We start from the raw sequence: 19,739 nt of genomic DNA, 5'->3' as shown, positions 1-19,739 counted from the left end.
CTCAGTTGAGCAAGTGACGCAGACTGACCATTTCTAGATGACCCTTTTGTAGGAGACTAAAAAGACCTTGATTATGTACAACACTTATGTGCACATATCCAACATTTTTCTCATCCAGACATCTTAAAATACTTTTCCAGAGAGAAAGGTTATCCCAGTTTTACAGGGGAAAGCGAAGTGCAGAGGGGCGAAGCAACTAGTCCACAAAGCAAACAAGAGGAATTGGAAGAGTCAGGAACAGAATACTGTATTCCTGACTCATCCTCTGCTCTAATTACAAGTGCTTCTTTATAAATGATTTGTTAATAAATTACCATTATTAATTAACTACCTGTATGTATGAGAGACACAAGGTGAGTGAGGTGGAAGAGACAAGCTTATGAGCTACACAGAGCTCTTCTTCAGGTCCAGAAAAAGATATTACCTCACTCATCTTGTGTGTCTCATATCTTGGGATCAACACAGCTATAACAACACTGCAAACAACTTTATATGTAGCTTTTATTATTCCAGTTAGAGTATTAAAAAAACACAAATCAAAGCTTTCAGGCAAGTCGCTGAGTAAAACCAAATAAAAAATGAAGATGATTCATACACAGACAGTTAAATAGAACTATTTCATAGATTTATTTGAAAAATACTTACAAAAGCAAGCATGTTTGACCCTAAAATAGCTAAATTTATTCTGTGTTTACATTGGTGTAATTAAGTGTGCAGCATTAACAGTTGTTTCTGTTTGAAGCATTGTTAGTTTGCCTGAAGGAATGGGGAAAGTTCTGGTTTACTCTGGGGCAATGTCTCCCTCCCCCTTCACAGTAGCAACTACAGCTGTGCCCTGTGCTTGAAGTCTCAGCACACTGAACGCTGGGTTTGACTCACTTACTACCAGTCCTGCCGTGTCCAGATTTGCTGGAACCTGGAAGGTGGATCAGTTTTTCCCCCAGTAGATAACACAAGAGGGAGAGGGAGAAGAAAACAAATGGAAAATAGCATATTGGCTTTGTATGCAATGAATTTAGCAGAACTATGTTTCATGCTTGAGTCCTTTAAAAAGTGGCCCTTTTTGTTAATGGTGCATCTTTCTTCAAATAAACATGCACTTGTGAGCTTATCCATAGCCTGTGCCCCTTATACCTACTATTGGACTATAGTGCTTACTGCTGAGAGGGGCTGGGATCGGAATAGCCGAGAGCTCCCCCCACAGACATCAATTCAGGAAAAGAAATACAGTGCAATTAGTTTCCACATACCATATAGCTACATTTTAAGACAAGACTAGCAGAGCTACTGACTGAAGAGTTGGCTGCCTTGTTATTAACTGCACTTCAGCAACAGCTATAGTTCAGACAGTCTGCTCACAAGGGGGTTTGATCAATGCTGGGAACACACTGAGTGGAACAAGACCTCACCAGCCACTATTCTGCAAGGTGGCAGCAGTAGCTGCTGCTCGGGCCATAATCCTTTGGTGCACCTCAGAAGCAGAAGAAAAAGTCCCATCCACTATGTGCACTGGCAATGTTCTCCGTCCTCCAGGCTGGGGGGTAAAGCTGTTCTGACGCCAGTCTTCTTCTGGGGGCATATCTACTCTCCTTGGTCCAGCGGCCTTGGTACGCAGAGGAGGCACCGGGCAACCATGAGAGGCACCAGGGTCCCAAGAAAGCCCCTGTGGTACTCTGAAGGTACTGTAGTCTGTGCTAGGACGTGGCCTGCAACTGATGGCATAGGACTCATGCATTTGGCGTTGAGAGGGCTGCTGGAGGACGCTTTCCTCTAACCCCTTGTCTGGCTGGGCAGTGTGTCCCGATTGCAATGTTCGTTTGTCTGGCAGTGTTGTTGTTTGTCTGGCAGTGTGGTTCATCTGCAGCCAATGGCCAGAGATCCTTGATGCTCCACCTCCCATATGCTGGTCAACAAGAGGCCTCTGACCTTGGGAAGAAGAGCATTTCTGTGTGCAAGGGAGGCTCCTGTAGCTCAGTGCCATACCTGGGTGGTCTTCACCTCGGAAAGTTTCACCCCAGTCAGGTACAACCAGAAGTTTCTGGACGTTCTTCTGATCTCCTGTGGGGAGCAGTGGGAAGAGTTCAGTCAGTTATATTTTAATTTATTTTCCTCTCAAAACCTCTTTAACTGTGGCTCACAGCTGATATGAACGGGTAACTGAACCAACCTTATACCAGGGCATTTACTGACCTATGATTCGGAATTAGTGAAAACTAAGCAGCACACTCCTTGCATTCACTTTCCTTCTGCAACTCAACCCACCCCCAGGAAAGAGCTCCAACCTGTCTTTCTGCAGGTGCTGTCACACACACTAATGGGACACTAGATTTCCTAAATAGTCAGCACTTTTTGTAACATGTTCAAGGTCACCTGAGAAAGAGCCCAACAAGAAAATTAAAGACATATGTACTAGGGGTTTCCTGATAACTTTCATGGTGGCCTCCCATGCAGGAATTTGTAGCACCAACAGGGATTGTAATTCCAACAGATCTCACACACACACACGTGATTTTTGAGGAAATACAGTACTAATAACCAGCTCCTCCTCAGGTAGTCGCTTCGCACCCTTCCCACAAGCACAGTTAAGTACAAAAAAAACTGGGTGGACCTTTGGGTCATCTCTGAGGAATGTGTGCATCATTTATAGCTTCATTTCTTGTAATGTTAAAAACAGTGTAATATAGCTAATGACCTAATAGGAATGGTGTGTTAAAAGAACATAAAAATGGCCATACTGGGTCAGGCCAAAGGTCCATTTGCTAGTATCCTGTCTTCCGACAGTGGCCAATGCCAGGTGCCCCAGAGGATGCTATAGATGCTATATAAATTAGTAAAAAGAGTTCCATTGGGTTATGCCAGACACTTTTGTTGGCCAGGTACCTCCCTCCTGTGTATACGTAACGAAAATATTACCATAACTATTTAAATAATTAACAGCCATACCTCTAACAAAGACTGTCCCCTCATGTTATATCCATATAGCACAGCATAATTAAAGCAGTGTAGAAGGGACAGTAAAGAAAGAAAAAGCAATTTATCCTTCCAAATTTCTGAAGGGATTCAGGCAGTTGATAAAACCATCACTATGGCAGACAAGATCCAAAGACCTGTAGTTCAGCAAAGCAGGGAAAGAATCACATACAGCATTTCTGATCATGCAGGAGGGTGAAGAGTTCTGTGATTACCTGATGGCCTACGTGCTTTGCCCACCATGCTAGGCATCAGTACATCATGGGACAGGTTCTGCATCTGGGTTGGGTAGTGGTGGGGATCAAATGGTAACACAGAAGGATCATGGGGAAAAGGGAGGGTAGTGGAGCTGGAAGAACGGTGCGTGGTTTCCTTTGGCATTTTCCTCACATTTGATGCTTCCTTTTGACAAAATGAGAAAGGAAAGAAACCACAAATTATGATTAAACACAAAGCTGGGTTCAATCAAGCAAACATGGTGGGGATCCAGGAAGGAGAGAGGGATGAGTCACCAGAACAAGTACATGAATCTGTCTGTGAAAGAGAAAGAAATGCAAGGTAACAATACCCACCCAGAAAGGCTCTTTGGTAACCTAACAGCTAAGAAACAAACCCAACATACCTGCTCAGAAAAAAACCCATCATCATACTCGCATCTCAGAATAACAGCAGAAACCTTGTGCAAGAAAAAAAAAAAAATCAATCTGCTCTTTCTGAATCACCTTTTGAAGGACTGGGCCACAGATGCCAGGAAAATACACACTGCTGAAGCCTCTCCCTTGCTAAACGCGCTTTAGTAAGAGCTAAACAGTGATGTATGGCACAACTTTCTGATATGGTAGTGGAGTTTGAGCTTTTGCATCAGTGCAAGATTGGGCTAAGGCCCTACCTACAAATGAGAGTTGTACTGGTTTAATTAAATTGATTTGAAAACAAATTTTAGTTAAACTTGTACAACTTGTGTGATTGGACAAGGCCTAAAGCTAAAACTTGAGTTATGCTATAGCATTTACTGTGCTTAACACTGAGTTTGCAACTCAGCCTCTTCCATTCTTATTCTGCTGCTTTCAAACAAAGCTAATGCTTTTAGCTTTCCTTTGAAGAAGTCTAAACATGGCTAGAGAAAAATCAGAACAAAACCAATACATCACATTACTGCATACTCTTAAAGTTTCCCCTCCTCAAAGAAATCACCCAGCTAAACACTGACAGCAATCTGTTCCTGCTTTTCTCAGACTTACAGTTCAATAAAAATCCCTGCTTTTCAATTAAATGAATTTGGGGAAACTCTGAAAGGGGAACATTATTTGGTGCAATTAGACCCAGCAACAGTCTTCATTCCATTAATAATCATGTTGACCAAGGGAAAATACTTTCCCTGCCCTTTCAGCAGGAGGGTCAGCAAGCCAATACCCACCTCACCTTACATCCAGTTCCACTAGAATTTGTTCAGAAATGAAATATAGACAGGTAAGGTTTAAAAAAGTTAAACAAAAAATGGTTTTAGAGTAACAACTTTACTTAATCAGATGAAAGGTCATAATCAACTTGAAGAAAAAAACACTTAACTTCTGCCTGAAAATACTGTACATTTTTCAAGTTTCAGATTTGTTACACCTAACCTGAGAGTACTAACAAAGATGATGGAGAAAAACAGTTTCTCTCTGTTTTCAAGTTGTTTACTTTGTGCAGCACTTTGTGTATAACCACTATTTCTTGAGGAAGGTATGCCTTATAAACACTAACAATGAAGCAAACATTTCCTTATATATACTGTTAAATAATTATTTTGTTAAATCACAGCCCATGTTGTTTATGGGGGCTCTATTAAAAACTGGGATTTTTAAGTTATTCAATATTGAAAATAGATAAACTTCAGATTGACTGTGTCCCTTTACCAGGGTTAGCCCTGTTAGCACACATACACAAGTTTTGCTTGGCAAAATTCTAGGCGTGATGACTCTAAAAGCAGACAGCTTGGTTGTTGTAAAATAAAAGCTGCCATCCAACAGAGGAAAAAAGGGAATGATTCACTGGAACAAATGTTCATCCTTCTAAACTGGTATCGATGCTGTTCAATTGTGCGCCTTTTCTGTTTACTACTTGTAGTGGAGTTGATGAGGGAAAGGAGGAGGAAAAGCAGCCCCCAATTCTATCCCAAGCGGTCATCTCCGCAATGCTGAGGTTCATTTTACTTACAAAACTATGAGAGGAGACCAGAGTGTTGTCTTCCCTGTTTGTGATGACTGTCCCACTGAGACTGCGAGCAATGCGACGGAAATGCTCTGCACTGTACATCTCCTCTTCTGGTTCCCTGCTATGGCCTCTGGCATATGCAACCTGCAGACAACGTTACCACATTCAGAAAGATCTCTCCAGGGAAAACTGCATTGCACAGTGATTCAGAAGAAGAAGTTGATAAGAATATGATGTACTTAGTGAAATACATTAATCCTTCATTTTCTTATTCCTGGGGGAATTCTGCGCCATTGTGTGTGTGCAAAATTAATGTCCCCCACAGATTTCTTTGCTTCCCCGCAGAAAAATGACTTTCTGATAGGGAAGCTGCAAGAGCAGTTGTGCACCATTCCCTAGCAGTGCAGGTACATTGTTTCAGGCACCCATAGCAGCTGGCAGACAGGTAAATCATCATGGGGCTGGGGACACCCCAGCCAGTGGCTCCTACCCTGAGCTGGGAACAGCTGCTAGTCCCAGCTGGGCTGGAGGCAGGAAAGGACTGGACTTCCTCTTCCCCTGCAAGGAATGACTGAGGCTGTGTCAGACCCACCCCCAGAAACCCCCCTCAGCTGCAGGAAGCTCAGCATCCTCCCCTGCTTCCTCCCCGCATTGCTCCTGAGCTATGGGGGGAGAGGTCACTGTATGGGGGGCTGCTCCACCATCCATCCAGCCCCCATGCATCCAGACCTCCCACACTCAGACACCCCTGTCAGGCCTCACCTGTACATCCAGAACCCCCCTAGTCCTCCATACTTGAACCTCACCCCACTGAACCACAACCCCTGCATCTGGAGCCCCCCCTGCAACCAGAATCCCTGCCTCCAGATGCCCAGCCCTGCACCGAGGTCCCTGCACTCAAACTCGACCCTGATGCCCCACCCTTGGCACCATTTTGAGCCCCCATATCCAGACCTCCATGCCACTGACCTCCAAGTAGCTGCACCCAGACTCCGACCCCAAGCCACACTCTCCCAGCACCCGAACCATCCTGCTAAGACCCCCACATCCAGACTCCTCTGCTGAGTCCCAACCACCTTCCCCTGGAAGCCCCTGCAGAGTCCCATTGCTCCTGCACCTGGAACCTCTCCAACGAGCCTCTGTGCATCCAGATCCCCCCAAACCTAGACCCCCCACTGAGCTGCCTGCATCGAGATTGTCCCACACAATCTTCTCACTTCACACCTGGATCCCCCCACACTGAGACCCTCCACATTTGGATCCTGCCTGGTTGAGTCTGCCTGCCCCACACCTGGTGCAGAGGGGCAGGGCCCCAGGGTATTTCTGGGACAGACCCAGGCTTTGTGCTGTGTCAGGGTTGAGTGCAGCCTCACTGCTGAGTCCTAGGGGTGGGGAGCTGCAGAGTGATTTCCCACATTCATGCAGCCAATGGCCTGTGCTCCCCACTGCCATGCTGGAGCCTCTGCATTTATTTATTGACAAATAAAACTTGCAGAATTTAAAAATATTGTATTTTTAATTTTTTGGCGCAGAATGCCCTCAGCCTCAGGAGTATTTTCTGCAGCCTCTCATTCAAGTCTAACCCAAGAGCATAAAGCAATTGAGTCTAAGTATCATTAATAAAAATAGTATTCCCATGATCAGTTTTTCATCTTATTATGTTGTCATAAACAGATAGCTAAGGGTTAATGTCTCTTTCACCTGAAGCACCTGACCAGAGGACCAATCAGGAAACAAGATTTTTTTTTCAACTCTGGGGGGAGGGAAGTTTGTGTCTGAGTCTTTGTCTGTCTGCCTGCTTTTCTCTCAGCTTTGAGAAGTGATTTCTGTTTTCTAATCTTCTGTTTCCAAGTGTAAGGACAAAGAGATCAAATAGTGAGTTATGTGGTTTCTTTTCTTTGGTATTTACATGTCTATAGTTGCTGGAGTGCTTTGAATTGTATTCTTTTTAAATAAGGCTGTTTATTCAATATTCTTTTAAGCAATTGACCCTGTATTTGTCACCTTAATACAGAAAGACCATTTGTATGTATTTTTCTTTCTTTTTTATATAAATCTTTCTTTTTGAGACCTGTTGGAGTTTTTCTTTACTGGGAAACTTCAGGGAAATTGAGTCTGTACTCACCAGGGAATTGGTGGGAGGAAGAAGTCAGAGGGAGATCTGTGTGTGTTAGATTTATTCGCCTGACTTTGCATACCCTCTGGGTGAGGGGGGATAGAGAGATTAACTCTCGGTAATTCTGTTCTCCAGGACTGGAAAACGGGGAGGGGGGAGTCCCTCTGTTTAGATTCACAGAGCTTGTGTCTGTGTATCTCTCCAGGAGCACCTGGAGGGGGGAAGGGAAAAAGGATTATTTCCCTTTGTTGTGAGACTCAAGGGATTTGGGTCTTGGGGTCCCCAGGGAAGGTTTTTCAGGGGGACCAGAGTGCCCCAAAACACTCTAATTTTTTGGGTGGTGCCAGCAGTACCAGGTCCAAGCTGGTAACTAAGCTTGGAGGTTTTCATGCTAACCCCCATATTTTGGACGCTAAGGTCCAAATCTGGGACTAGGTTATGACATGGTGGCAGAGGTGGGATAGAATCCAGAAGCCAGTAAGAATATTATATTTTTCTTTTCTCTGCTAGGGGCTTTTTAGCAGAGAGAAACAGTTGGTTTTAAAAGGGAACCAGAGAGAATTTTTTTTTCTGCTCTCTCTGGCAATTGTGGCTTGCATATTAAGCAAGAAACCATTAAGCTGTGACAAAGGGTCTTTTGTCACACAATAGCACTCCCATTAGGAGGCAAATACCAGCACTATATAAAGTGGTTTTTCTGGTTTACTTAACATTGAAAAGATTAGCTAAAAGAAAAAAAAAGGGAAAAGGCACTGTTGCTAGGCAGACCCCAGGAGGCAACAGAGCCTGCAGTTCAGAAGATAAACACCGGAGGGCACCCCAACACAACAAAACAAGATGTCACGAAAACCAGAGGCAGTACAGCTCGAAGCCATGGAAAAACAGATAGAACTGCTCAGAACACAGATGGCCAGAGATGAGGCAACTCACAAACAAGAGATGGAAAGGCTACAAAAACAAGAAGAAGCCAACAATGCAGCCCACCAACGAGAGTTGGAAAAACAGAGGGAGACCCACCGACAGGTCATGGAATTAGAAAAGGCTAAGCAAAACACAGCCAACCCTAACAACCCTGCACCAATGATTGTTCCACAGCACAGGAAATTTCCCACCTACAAGGCAGGTGATGACACCGAGGCCTTCTTGGAAAATTTTGAAAGAGCCTTTCTTGGGTACAGTATCCCTGAAGACCAGTACATGGTAGAATTGAGGCCACAGCTTAGTGGACCTTTAGCAGAGGTGGCAGCTGAAATGCCTAAGGGGAACATGAACGACTATAAACTTTTTCAAACCAAGGCCAGATATAGAATGGGGATAACTCCGGATCATGCCCGTCGGCGTTTCAGAACCCAAAAGTGGAAACCAGATGTGTCATTTCCCAAACACGCCTACTACGTTGGGAAAAATTATGAGGCCTGGATATCAGGACACAATGTTAAAACCTTGGAAGAACTGCACCTCCTCATACAAATGGAGCAGTTCTTGGATGGTGTTCCTGAAGACATCACACGGTACATACAAGATGGAAAACCCAAAGATCTTGCTGAGGCGGGGGAGATTGGAGCCAGATGGATGGAAGTGGCAGAAAGCAAGAAAGCTACTGTCAAGGGGAACGAATACCCCAGGGGGCACACCGACCATAAACCCTACAACCGAGGACAGCCAAAAACCCCACCTACAACCCAAGTAAAGCCACAGACACAGTATTCTTCCACTTCACCAGTCTCCAGTAACTCACCTCGGCCCAGTGACCCATCAGATGGAAGATGATTTAAGTGTAATGAACTGGGACATATCAAGGCCAACTGTCCAAAGAACACCATGCGAGTGCAATTCATTACACCACCATCACACCAAAGATCCCCAGGCCCGGATGCCTCTCAAATACCCTTGGAGCGAAGGGAAAATTTGAGAGTGGGCGGAAAGAAGGTTACTGCGTGGAGAGACACGGGGGCACAAGTGTCAGCTATCCACCAATCCTTCATAGACCCCAAATTCATCAACCTAAAGGCCCAAGTGACAATTTACCCCTTCATGTCACAAGCTGTAGACTTGCCTACAGCTGAACTGCCTGTCCAGTACAAAGGCTGGTCAGGAATGTGGACTTTTGCAGTCTATGACAATTATCCTATCCCCATGCTACTGGGGGAAGACTTGGCCAACCAGGTGAAGCGGGCCAAGAGAGTGGGAATGGTTACACATAGCCAAACCAGGCAAGCTTCCAGACCCATTCCTGTTCCTGAGCCGTCCACAGAGGCCCCGTCTGTGTTACCAGAGACCCAGACAGAGGTAGTGGACCCGGATTCCATGCCTACCACTGAAACAGCCACAGCACCTCCAGTCCCAGGCCCGGAACTGGAACAGCAACCAGCACCAGCAATTGCAACCACAGCTTCAAACTCAACGCCAGAGGGCGCCAGGGAGCCAGAACTGGCAGAAGCAACATACAGCCATACCCAAAAGGCTCAGCCAGAGCCTGAAATACCCTCAGGTGCACCAGTGGAGAGCGGTTCACCAGCAACGGAAACAACCCCATCACCTACATTGCTTCCAGAGGGACCAAGCCCAAGTCCACAGTCTGAGGAAGAACTGGTGACCCCAGCCTCAAGGGAACAGTTCCAGACTGAGCAGGAAGCAGATGACAGCCTTCAGAAAGCTTGGGCGGCGGCACGGAGCACCCCACCACCTCTCAGCTCTTCTATCGATCCCCGGTTTGTTATAGACCAAGGACTTTTATACAAGGAAATTCTTTCTGGTGGACACCGGGAAGAATGGCAGCCGCAAAACAGTTGGTGGTTCCAACTAGTACCGGGGGAAGCTCTTAAGCTTAGCTCATGTCATCCCAGTAGCCATGCTGGGGTGAACAGAACCAAGGACCGGTTGGGGAAGTCCTTCCACTGGGAGGGGATGGGCAAGGACGTTGCCCAGTATTTCCGGTCTTGTGAGGTGTGCCAAAGAGTGGGAAAACCCCAAGACCAGGTCAAGGCCCCTCTCCAGCCACTCCCCATAATTGAGGTCCAATTTCAGCGAGTAGCTGTGGATATTCTGGGCCCTTTCCCAAAAAAGACGCCCAGAGGAAAGCAGTAGTACTACTTTAGTGGGACTTTGCTACCCTGATGGCCAGAAGCAGTAGCTCTAGGCAACACCAGGGCTAACACTGTGTGCCTGGCCCTAACAGACATCTTTGCCAGAGTAGGTTGGCCCTCCGACATCCTTACAGATTCAGGACTCTAATTTCCTGGCTAGGGACCATGGAAAAACTGTAGGAAACTCATGGGGTGAATCACTTGGTTGCCACCCCGTACCACCATCCAACCGAATGGCCTGGTGGAAAGGTTTAATGGAAACTTTGGGGGCCATGATACGTAAATTCGTCAACGAATACTCCAATAATTGGGACCTAGTGTTGCAGCAGCAGTTGCTGTTTGCCTACAGGGCTGTACCAATCCCAGTTTAGGGTTTTCACCAGTTTGAACTTGTGTATGGCCACGAGGTTAAGGGCCATTACAGTTGGTGAAGCAGCAATGGGAGGGGTTTACGCCTTCTCCAGGAACTAACATTCTGGACTTTGTAAGCAACCTACAAAGCACCCTCCGACACTCTTTAGCCCTTGCTAGAGAGAACCTAAAGGATGCTCAGGAAGAGCAAAAGGCCTGGTATGACAGGACATGCCAGAGAACGTTCCTTCAAGGTAGGAGACCAGGTGATGGTCTTGAAGGCGCAACAGGCCCATAAGATGGAAGCATCATGGGAAGGGCCATTCACGGTCCTAAGAGCGCCTGGGAACTGTTAACTACCTCATAGCATTTCCCAATTCCCTCACTAAAGCCTAGAGTGTACCATGTAATTCTCTCAAGCCTTTCTATTCCAGAGACTTACAGGTTGTCAGTTTACAGTCCAGGGAGATGATGCTGAGTGGCCTGACGGTGTCTACTACGACTGGGAAAAAAGACGGTGGGTGGAAGAGGTGAACCTCTCAACCACCCTGGACGTCTGCAGGGCGACCAAATCAAGGAGCTGTGCACTAGCTTCGCCCCATTGTTCTCAGCCACCCCAGACGGACTGAACTGGGCATACACTCCATTGACACAAGGTAATGCTCACCCAATCAGAACCCCACCCTACCGGGTGTCTCCTCATGACCAAGCTGCTATAGAACGGGAGATCCAGAACATGCTGCAGATGGGTATAATCCGCTCATCTACCAGTGCATGGGCATCTCCAGTGGTCTGGTACCCAAACCAGATGGGGAAATACGCTTTGTGCATGGACTACCATAAGCTAAATGCGGTAACTATCGGCAACTATCCATGCCACGCACGATGAGCTATTGGAGAAGTTGGGACGTGCCCAGTTCATCTCTACAATAGACTTAACCAAGGGTACTGGCAAGTACCTGCTAGATGAACCTGCCAAGGAGAGGTCAGCATTGTCCACCCATGCGGGATGTGTATGAATTCAATGTCCTTCCTTTCGGCCTTCGAAATGCACCCTCCACCTTCCAGAGGCTGGTAGATGGTCTACTAGCAGGACTGGAGAATTGCAGTTGCCTAACCTCGATGATGTGGCCAATTTTTTTCAGACTCCTGGCCCGAAAACCTACTACACCTGGAAAGGTTCTTTGAGCGCATCAGGCAGGCCGGACTAACTGTTAAGGCCAAAAAGTGTCAAATAGGCCAAAACAGAGTGACTTACCTGGGGCACCAGGGTGGGTCGAGGAACCATAAACCCCCTACAGGCCAAGGTGGATGCTATCCAAAAGTGGCCTGTCCCATGGTCCAAGAAGCAGGTCCAATCCGTTCTTAGGCTTGGCCGGGTACTACAGGCGATTTGTACCACACTACAGCCAAATCGCTGCCCCACTGACCGACCTGACCAAAAAGACCCAGCCAATGCAGTTAAGTGGACTGATGAGTGTCAAAAGGCCTTTACCCAGCTTAAGACGACACCCATGTCTGACCCTGTGCTCAGGGCCCCGATTTTGACAAGCCATTCCTGATAACCACGGCTGCATCTGAGGTGGTATAGGAGCTGCTCATGCAGAAGCAACAGATCACAACTTCCATCCTGTCGTGTTTCTCAGCAAAAAACTGTCTGAGAGGGAAAGTCACTGGTCAGTCAGTGAAAAGGAATGCTATGCCATTGTGTACGCCCTGGAAAGCTACGCCCATATGTTTGGGGACGGCGGGGTTTCCAACTACAAACTGACCATGCTGCCCTAAAGTGGCTCCATACTGCCAAGGGGAACAACAAGAAACTTCTTCGTTGGAGTTTAGCTCTCCAAGATTTTGATTTTGAAATTCAGCACATCACAGGAGCTTCTAACAAAGTAGCGGATGCACTCTCCCATGAGAGTTTCCCAGAATCCAGTAGTTAAAAAGTGTTCTTAAATGTAGAAGTCTGTTAGTTATCTACTTAGTGGTATATGTAAAGGTGCATGTGTTTGTATTAATCTGTTTATTTTAAAGTTCTAGAAGGAAATCGCCGCAGTGAGCTTCCCCACTGTCTGCAATTTGGGGGGCGTGTCATAAACAGATAGCTAAGGGTTAAGGTCTCTTTCACCTGAAGCACCTGACCAGAGGACCAATCAGGAAACAGGATTTTTTTTTTCAACTCTGGGTGGAGGGAAGTTTGTGTCTGAGTCTTTGTCGGTCTGCCTGCTTTTCTCTCAGCTTTGAGAAGTGATTTCTGTTTTCTAATCTTCTGTTTCCAAGTGTACGGACAAAGAGATCAAATAGTGAGTTATGTGGTTTCTTTTCTTTGGTATTTACATGTCTATAGTTGCTGGAGTGCTTTGAATTGTATTCTTTTTAATAAGGCTGTTTATTCAATATCTTTTAAGCAATTGACCCTGTATTTGTCACCTTTATACAGAAGACCATTTTGTATGTATTTTTCTTTCTTTTTTATATAAATCTTTCTTTTGAGACCTGTTGGAGTTTTTCTTACTGGGAAACTTCAGGGAAATTGAGTCTGTACTCACCAGGGAATTGGTGGGAGGAAGAAGTCAGAGGGAGATCTGTGTGTGTTAGATTTATTCGCCTGACTTTGCATACCCTCTGGGTGAGGGGGATAAGAGAGATTAACTCTCGGTAATTCTGTTCTCCAGGACTGGAACACGGGGAGGGGGAGTCCCTCTGTTTAGATTCACAGAGCTTGTGTCTGTGTATCTCTCCAGGAGCACCTGGAGGGGGGAAGGGAAAAAGGATTATTTCCCTTTGTTGTGAGACTCAAGGGATTTGGGTCTTGGGGTCCCCAGGGAAGGTTTTTCAGGAGGACCAGAGTGCCCCAAAACACTCTAATTTTTTGGGTGGTGGCAGCAGTACCAGGTCCAAGCTGGTAACTAAGCTTGGAGGTTTTCATGCTAACCCCCATATTTTGGACGCTAAGGTCCAAATCTGGGACTAGGTTATGACATATGTACATTGGCATACATGTTTAACGGAGATTTTATATCTTATAATTTCTTAAAGACAGGATTTAAAGACTTAATGGGATGAGTCTACCTAAGGGACTGCTCGCTGTTTTGTGCTCCATTACAGCAGCTGAGATAAGCAGGGCTGGAATTGATGACTATCTCAAAATATAATCTGAAGAGTGTGGAAGCCTTCTCACAACTCTTCTCACTATGATTATTTGCTTCCTTCCATCTCTCGTGGTGGCTAGCAAGTGGTTTATTCTGTGTTGGAGTGGGAAATGTTGGTTCTTTTTACCTCTTTCCTTCTGCTCTCAGCTTGATAAGCAGGTTCCTCTATGTGCAAAAACTGCATTTTTAGTCTTTTTTTTTTTTTTTTTTAGGTGCCCAGACACTTTCAGATATAGGTACCAAAATATTACAGCTAATTATTTAACTGGCTTCTCTTAGAAAAGCTGCAGAATATGAAAACTGAGCAGTATTCAACTGAATTAGAACATGTGCTCTGAAGGTTCTGGAAACAGCAGCACAAGACAAATTGTAGTGCAGGTACTGCTACCTTCTCTTACTCAGAGTGGACCAAGGAGCATTAGAGGTCAGCTATTATTTGTACATTATACTATGTTAAACTCTCTACTTTCAAAACATGCAAGATGACATAATCCAATAAAGGAGACAGTGTCAAAGCAGTTGATATAATAAGAAGAGGCAGTTCCTAGGAGGTAGCAATGGAAAATATGTCAGGTCATCCAGCCTACCTCCTTGCAATGCAAAATGGTTCCCTACACTCCATTATAGTATAATCAGAGGTACTAACTCTGAAACTGTGAGGCCACATATCCCTGAAGAGGTCACCATTTAGAGTGTAACAGTGACCTCAAGTCACCCACTTTCTTAGTGCTCAATCCTAAGTAGGACTACATAAAATTATTTCTTCAAAAGTTCAATATGAGTGACCCCACTGCCTTTCATATGGAATTTTTTCACTTTTCTTGCTGCTGGAAAAGACCGTTACTCACCTTTGTAACTGCTGTTCTTTGAGATGTCTTGCTCATATCCATTCCAATTAGGTGTGCGCGTGCTGCGTGCACGTTCGTCAGAAGATTTTTACTCTAGTAACACTCGGTGGGTCGGCTGGGTCGACCCCTGGAGTGGTGCGGTTATGGTGCCAGATATATATCCCTGCCAACCCAACGGTCCTTCAGTTCCTTCTTGCCAGCTACTCCGACAAAGGGGAAGGAGGGCGGGTTTGGAATGGATATGAGCAACACTGCTCAAAGAACAACAGTTACAAAGGTGAGTAACCGTCTTTTCTTCTTTGAGTGCTTGCTCATATCGATTCCAATTAGGTGATTCCCAAGCCTTACCTGGGCGGTGGGGTCGGAGTGAGATGTTGCAGAATGCAAAACTGCTGAGCCAAATGCTACATCATCTCTGGACTGTTGAACCAATGCGTAATGTGAGGCAAAGGTGTGAATAGATGACCAGGTAGCTGCCCGACATATTTCCTGGATGGAAACATGGGCCAGGAAGGCGGCAGATAAAGCTTGAGCCCAAGTAGAATGAGCGGTGAGGTGGCTAGCCGGAATGTGAGCCAAATCATAGCATGTGCAGATGCAGGATGTTACCCAAGATGAAATTCGTTGGGATGAGACCGGTAGGCCTTTAATCCGGTCTGCCACAGCTACAAAGAACTGAGGTGACCTTCAGAAGGATTTATTTCTCTCGATATAAAAGGCGAGAGCCCTGCGAACGTCTACGATGTGCAGCTGTTGTTCCCGACACGATTGGTGCAGCTTCAGGAAAAAGACCGGGAGGAAGATGTCTGGATTGACATGAAAGGCGGACACCACCTTAGGGAGGAAGGCGGGGTGTGGTCGCAGCTGTACCTTATCCTTATGGAATACCGTATACAGGGGGTCCGCTGTCAAGGCCCGAAGCTCAAATACTCGTCTTGCTGAAGTAATAGCGACGAGGAAGGCTGTCTTCCAGGAAAGGTACAGCAGTGAGCAGCCGGCCAGTGGTTCGAAAGGAGCACCCATAAGCTTGGCTAGCACCAGGTTGAGATCCCAGATAGGGGTCGGGCGTCTGACTTGAGGTTACAAACATTCCAATCCCTTGAGGAACCCTGAAACTATGGGGTGAGAGAAGATTGATCGGCCATTTTCCCCGGGTAGAAGGCGGAGATGGCTGCCAGATGCACCTTTATGGAAAAGACCACTAGGCCCTGTTCTTTCAGGGATCAGAGGTAGTCCAGGACAGTAGGAATGGACACCTGCCTGGGAACTGAGTTACGCTGAGCGCACCAGCAGGAGAAACGCTTCCACTTGGCCAGATATGTCATCCTAGTGGAAGGCTTCCTACTGCCCAAGAGCACCTGTTGGACCGAGGCAGAGCAATGCAACTCAGACTGGCTCAACCATGCAGCAACCATGATGTGAGATGAAGAGACTGCAGGTCTGGATGGTGAAGCCTGCCAAAGTCCTGTGTTATGAGATCCGGCCAGAGTGGCAGGGGAATCAGGTCTGCCACTGAGAGGTCGAACAACATGGTGTACCAGTGCTGCCTCGGCCATGCTGGAGCAATCAGGATCAGGTGGGCGCTGTCTCTGCGGAGCTTGAGTAGGACTCTGTGGACAAGTGGAAACAGTGAGAAGGCATAGAGTAAGTGCCTCTTCCACGGGATCAAGAATGCGTCTGAGAGGGAGCCTGGGAAGCGTCCCTGGAAGGAGCAGAACACCTAGCATTTCCTGTTCTCTCGGGAGGCAAAGACGTCTATGTGGGGAAACCCACACTTCCAGAAAACAGAATGGATGACGCCCGGACGAATCGACCACTTGTGAGACAGGAAGGATCTGCTGAGGTGATCCGCCAGAGTGTTCTGGACTCCTGGGAGAAAAGATGCTACCAAATCGATTGAGTGAGCTACGCAAAAGTCCCAAAGCTGGACGGTTTCTTGACAAAGGAGGGAGGAGCATGCTCCGCCCTGCTTGTTTATGTAAAACATGGCCATGCTGTTGTCCATGAACACTGAAACACAATGACCTTGGAGATGGTCTCGAAACACCTGGCATGCTAGACGGACTGCTCTCAGCTCCCGCACATTGATGTGTAAGGCCAGCTCTTGAGGCGACCAGAGGCCTTGAGTGCGAAGGCCCTCGAGGTGGGCACCCCAACCCAGAGATGACGCGTCCGTAGTTAGGGCCATCGAGGGTTGCGGTGGGTGGAATGGCATCCCTGCACAGACTAGACTGGGGTTTAGCCACCAGGTTAGGGAGCCCAGAATCTTCCGGGGAATAGTGGGCACCGAGTCCAGGCTGTCTCTGCGTGGTTGGTATATTGAAGCAAGCCAAGTTTGAAAGGGACAGAGGCGTAGCCTCGCATACTTGGTCACGAAGGCGCAGGAGGCCATGTGACCTACTAGGCTGAGGCAGGTGTGCACCGACGTTGTCGGGAAGGCTTGAAGACCTCAAATAATTGAAGCCATTGCTTGAAAACGTGACTGTGGGAGGCAGGCTCTGGCCAGATTGGAGTCCAGAACCTCTCCGATGAAGTCTGTTCTCTGGGTGGGTGTCAGAGTAGACTTCTCTGTGTTGATCATCAGGCCTAGGCTCCCGAAGAGGTCTTTGATGATGCAAAGGTGCTGCAACACTTGTAATTGGGAAGTCCCTCAAATGATCCAGTCGTCAAGATATGGGTAGACGTGTACCCGACAACGCCGGAGGGAGGCGGCGACTACAGCCATGCATTTTGTGAACACACACGGAGCCATAGAAAGGCCAAACAGAAGTACAGTGAACTGAAAGTGTTGATGGTTGACCAAAAAACGGAGGTACTGTCTGTGTGGTGGGTAAATTGCGATGTGGAAATACGAGTCCTTCATATCGAGGGCGGCATACCAGTCTCCCGGATCCAGGGATGGGATAATGGTCCCCAGGATTACCATGTGGAACTTCAGCTTTATCATGAATTTGTTGAGTTCTCACAGGCCTAGGATTGCTCGTAGACCTCCCTTTGCCTTGGGGATTAGGAAGTAGCGGGAATAAAACCCTTTGCCCCTCATGTCTTTTGGCACCTCCTCTATGGCTCCCATGGCTAGGAGAGACTGGACCTCTTGTAAGAGGAATTGCTCATGAGAGGGGTCCCTGAAGATGGATGGGGAGGGAGGGTGGAAAGGCGGGATTGAAACTAACTGGAGGTGGTATCCCACTTCCACCGTGCGCAGGACCCAACGATCTGAAGTTAGCTGGGACCAGGCAGGGAGGAATTGGGAGAGGCGGTTGAAAAGGGGAGGAGAAGGATCCGGTAGAGCAACTGGTGGGCTGCCCTCGGGCGTCCCATCAAAATGTTCTGCTTGGGCCCCCGCTGGTGGCTTAGGGGGTGCCTGATTTTGACCTCGAGGCACAGACTGCCTCTGACGATTCTCTCTACCAGCCTTCTGCTAAAGTCCTGACGCGGCCTACACGGGGTGTAAGGGGCGGTGTGGGCTGGGGCCAGAAGGTCCAGCGTTGGGTCACTGGCGTGGGCATACCCAGGTGAGCACATTATAACATGATTGTCCTTCAGACTTGCAATCTGGGGTACAGTCTTATCCGAGAACAGGCCCTGGCCTTCAAAGGGCAAATCCTGAATAGTTTGTTGTAATCAGGGGAAGCCTGATACTTGGAGCCAGGAGATATGCTTCATCGTCACTCCTGAGGCAGAGTTCTGGCTGCAGAGTCCGCGCATCCAGAGAGGCTTGGAGGGAGGTTCTTGCTACCTTTTTACCCTCCTCAAGTAGGGCCGTAAATTCTTGACGGGACTCCTGGGGAAGAAGCTCTGTAAACTTCCCCAAGGACACCCACGTGTTAAAGTTAAATCTGCTTAGGAGGGCTTGTTGGTTTGCCACTTTAAGTTGGAGGCCCCCAGTCGAGTATATTTTGTGGCCTAGGAGGTCCATGCGCCGAGCCTCCTTTGACTTAGGAGCTGGGGCTTGTGGGCCATGACGCTCCCGTTCATTCACCAATTGCACCACTAAAGAGCAAGGAGGTGGGTGAATGTAGAGATATTCATACTCCTTTGAGGGGACTATATATTTTCTCTCTACTCCCCTTGCTGTAGGTGGAATCAAGGCTGGGGATTGCCAAATAGTGTCCGCATTAGCCTCTATGGTGCGGATAAATGGAAGGGTAACTCTAGTAGGTGCATCAGCCAATAGGATGTCCACGACAGTGTCCCCTATTTCAGGGACCTCCTCCACCTGTAAGTTCATATTCTGAGCCACTCGTCTCAGAAGGTCTTGATGGGCCCTGAGATCAATTGGTGGAGGGCCTGAGGAGGATGTTCCCGCCACAGCCTTGTCAGGGGAGGAGGCGGAGGAGAGGCCCAGGACCAGGGGGTCCTGTGGGGGTTCCTGTACTTGTGGAGCGTCATCTGTGTCAGGTGGAACCTGGGTGTCTGCAGATGGTATCGGAGCCTCATCCATGCCCGTGGGGGGTGGAGGGGCGGCTTACTGTTGCCTCTGGTACCCAGTGTTCTGACGGGGCCGACCACTGATGGAGCACCTTGGGCTTGGTGGTATGCCCACAGTGTCCAGAAGGACCAGTGATGAGGCCCTGGCTCGTGGCTCTGGCTCTCTGGGAATATATGGCTGGGGATGTCAGAGTCACGCTCCTGAGGATAGGATGCGCTACCAGCCTGCGATGACACCGATGTGTGTCTCGATGGCCATGGCGGTGCTGATAGACCCTGGGAGGGCGCCACTGTTCTGGATGCTCGATTCTGGGGCGGTACCGGGAGCTATAACGGTACCGCGAGCGAGACCGGGATCTTCTACCGTAGCGGTGCCGGGAGGTCGACCGGGATCTCGAGTCCCTTCGTCTGGAGCGACTGCGGGATACACGGTGCTGAGAGCAGTGCCATGAGTCGGATTGGTACCGGGAGTATCTGGCCGGCAAACAAGATGTCGAACGGTGCCGCAATGGAGAGTGGTGCTGGAGCTGTGAGCGGCGCCAGGAGCGGGAACGGCGTGATCAAGAGCGTCTGTGAGACTGTGATCTTGAAC

At 47.7% G+C, this 19,739-nt stretch overlaps 1 protein-coding gene across 1 annotated transcript in view; it reads right to left on the bottom strand.

Moving 5' to 3' along the window:
* Nucleotides 1-603: 603 nt before the first annotated feature.
* USP54 (ubiquitin specific peptidase 54) overlaps nucleotides 604-19,739 on the bottom strand; it is a 233,412-nt gene continuing 214,276 nt past the window's right edge. Inside the window, 3 exon segments of the mRNA XM_030568176.1 lie at nucleotides 604-2,058; nucleotides 3,186-3,372; nucleotides 5,170-5,310. Coding sequence (XP_030424036.1) covers nucleotides 1,406-2,058; nucleotides 3,186-3,372; nucleotides 5,170-5,310 — 981 coding nt within the window. The 3' untranslated portion in view covers nucleotides 604-1,405.

This window comes from Gopherus evgoodei, chromosome 7, assembly GCF_007399415.2.
Source record: "Gopherus evgoodei ecotype Sinaloan lineage chromosome 7, rGopEvg1_v1.p, whole genome shotgun sequence".
NCBI lineage: Eukaryota > Metazoa > Chordata > Testudines > Testudinidae > Gopherus > Gopherus evgoodei.
The sequence above is the reverse complement of the archived record's forward strand: the minus strand, read 5'-3'. Positions and strand labels throughout refer to the sequence as shown.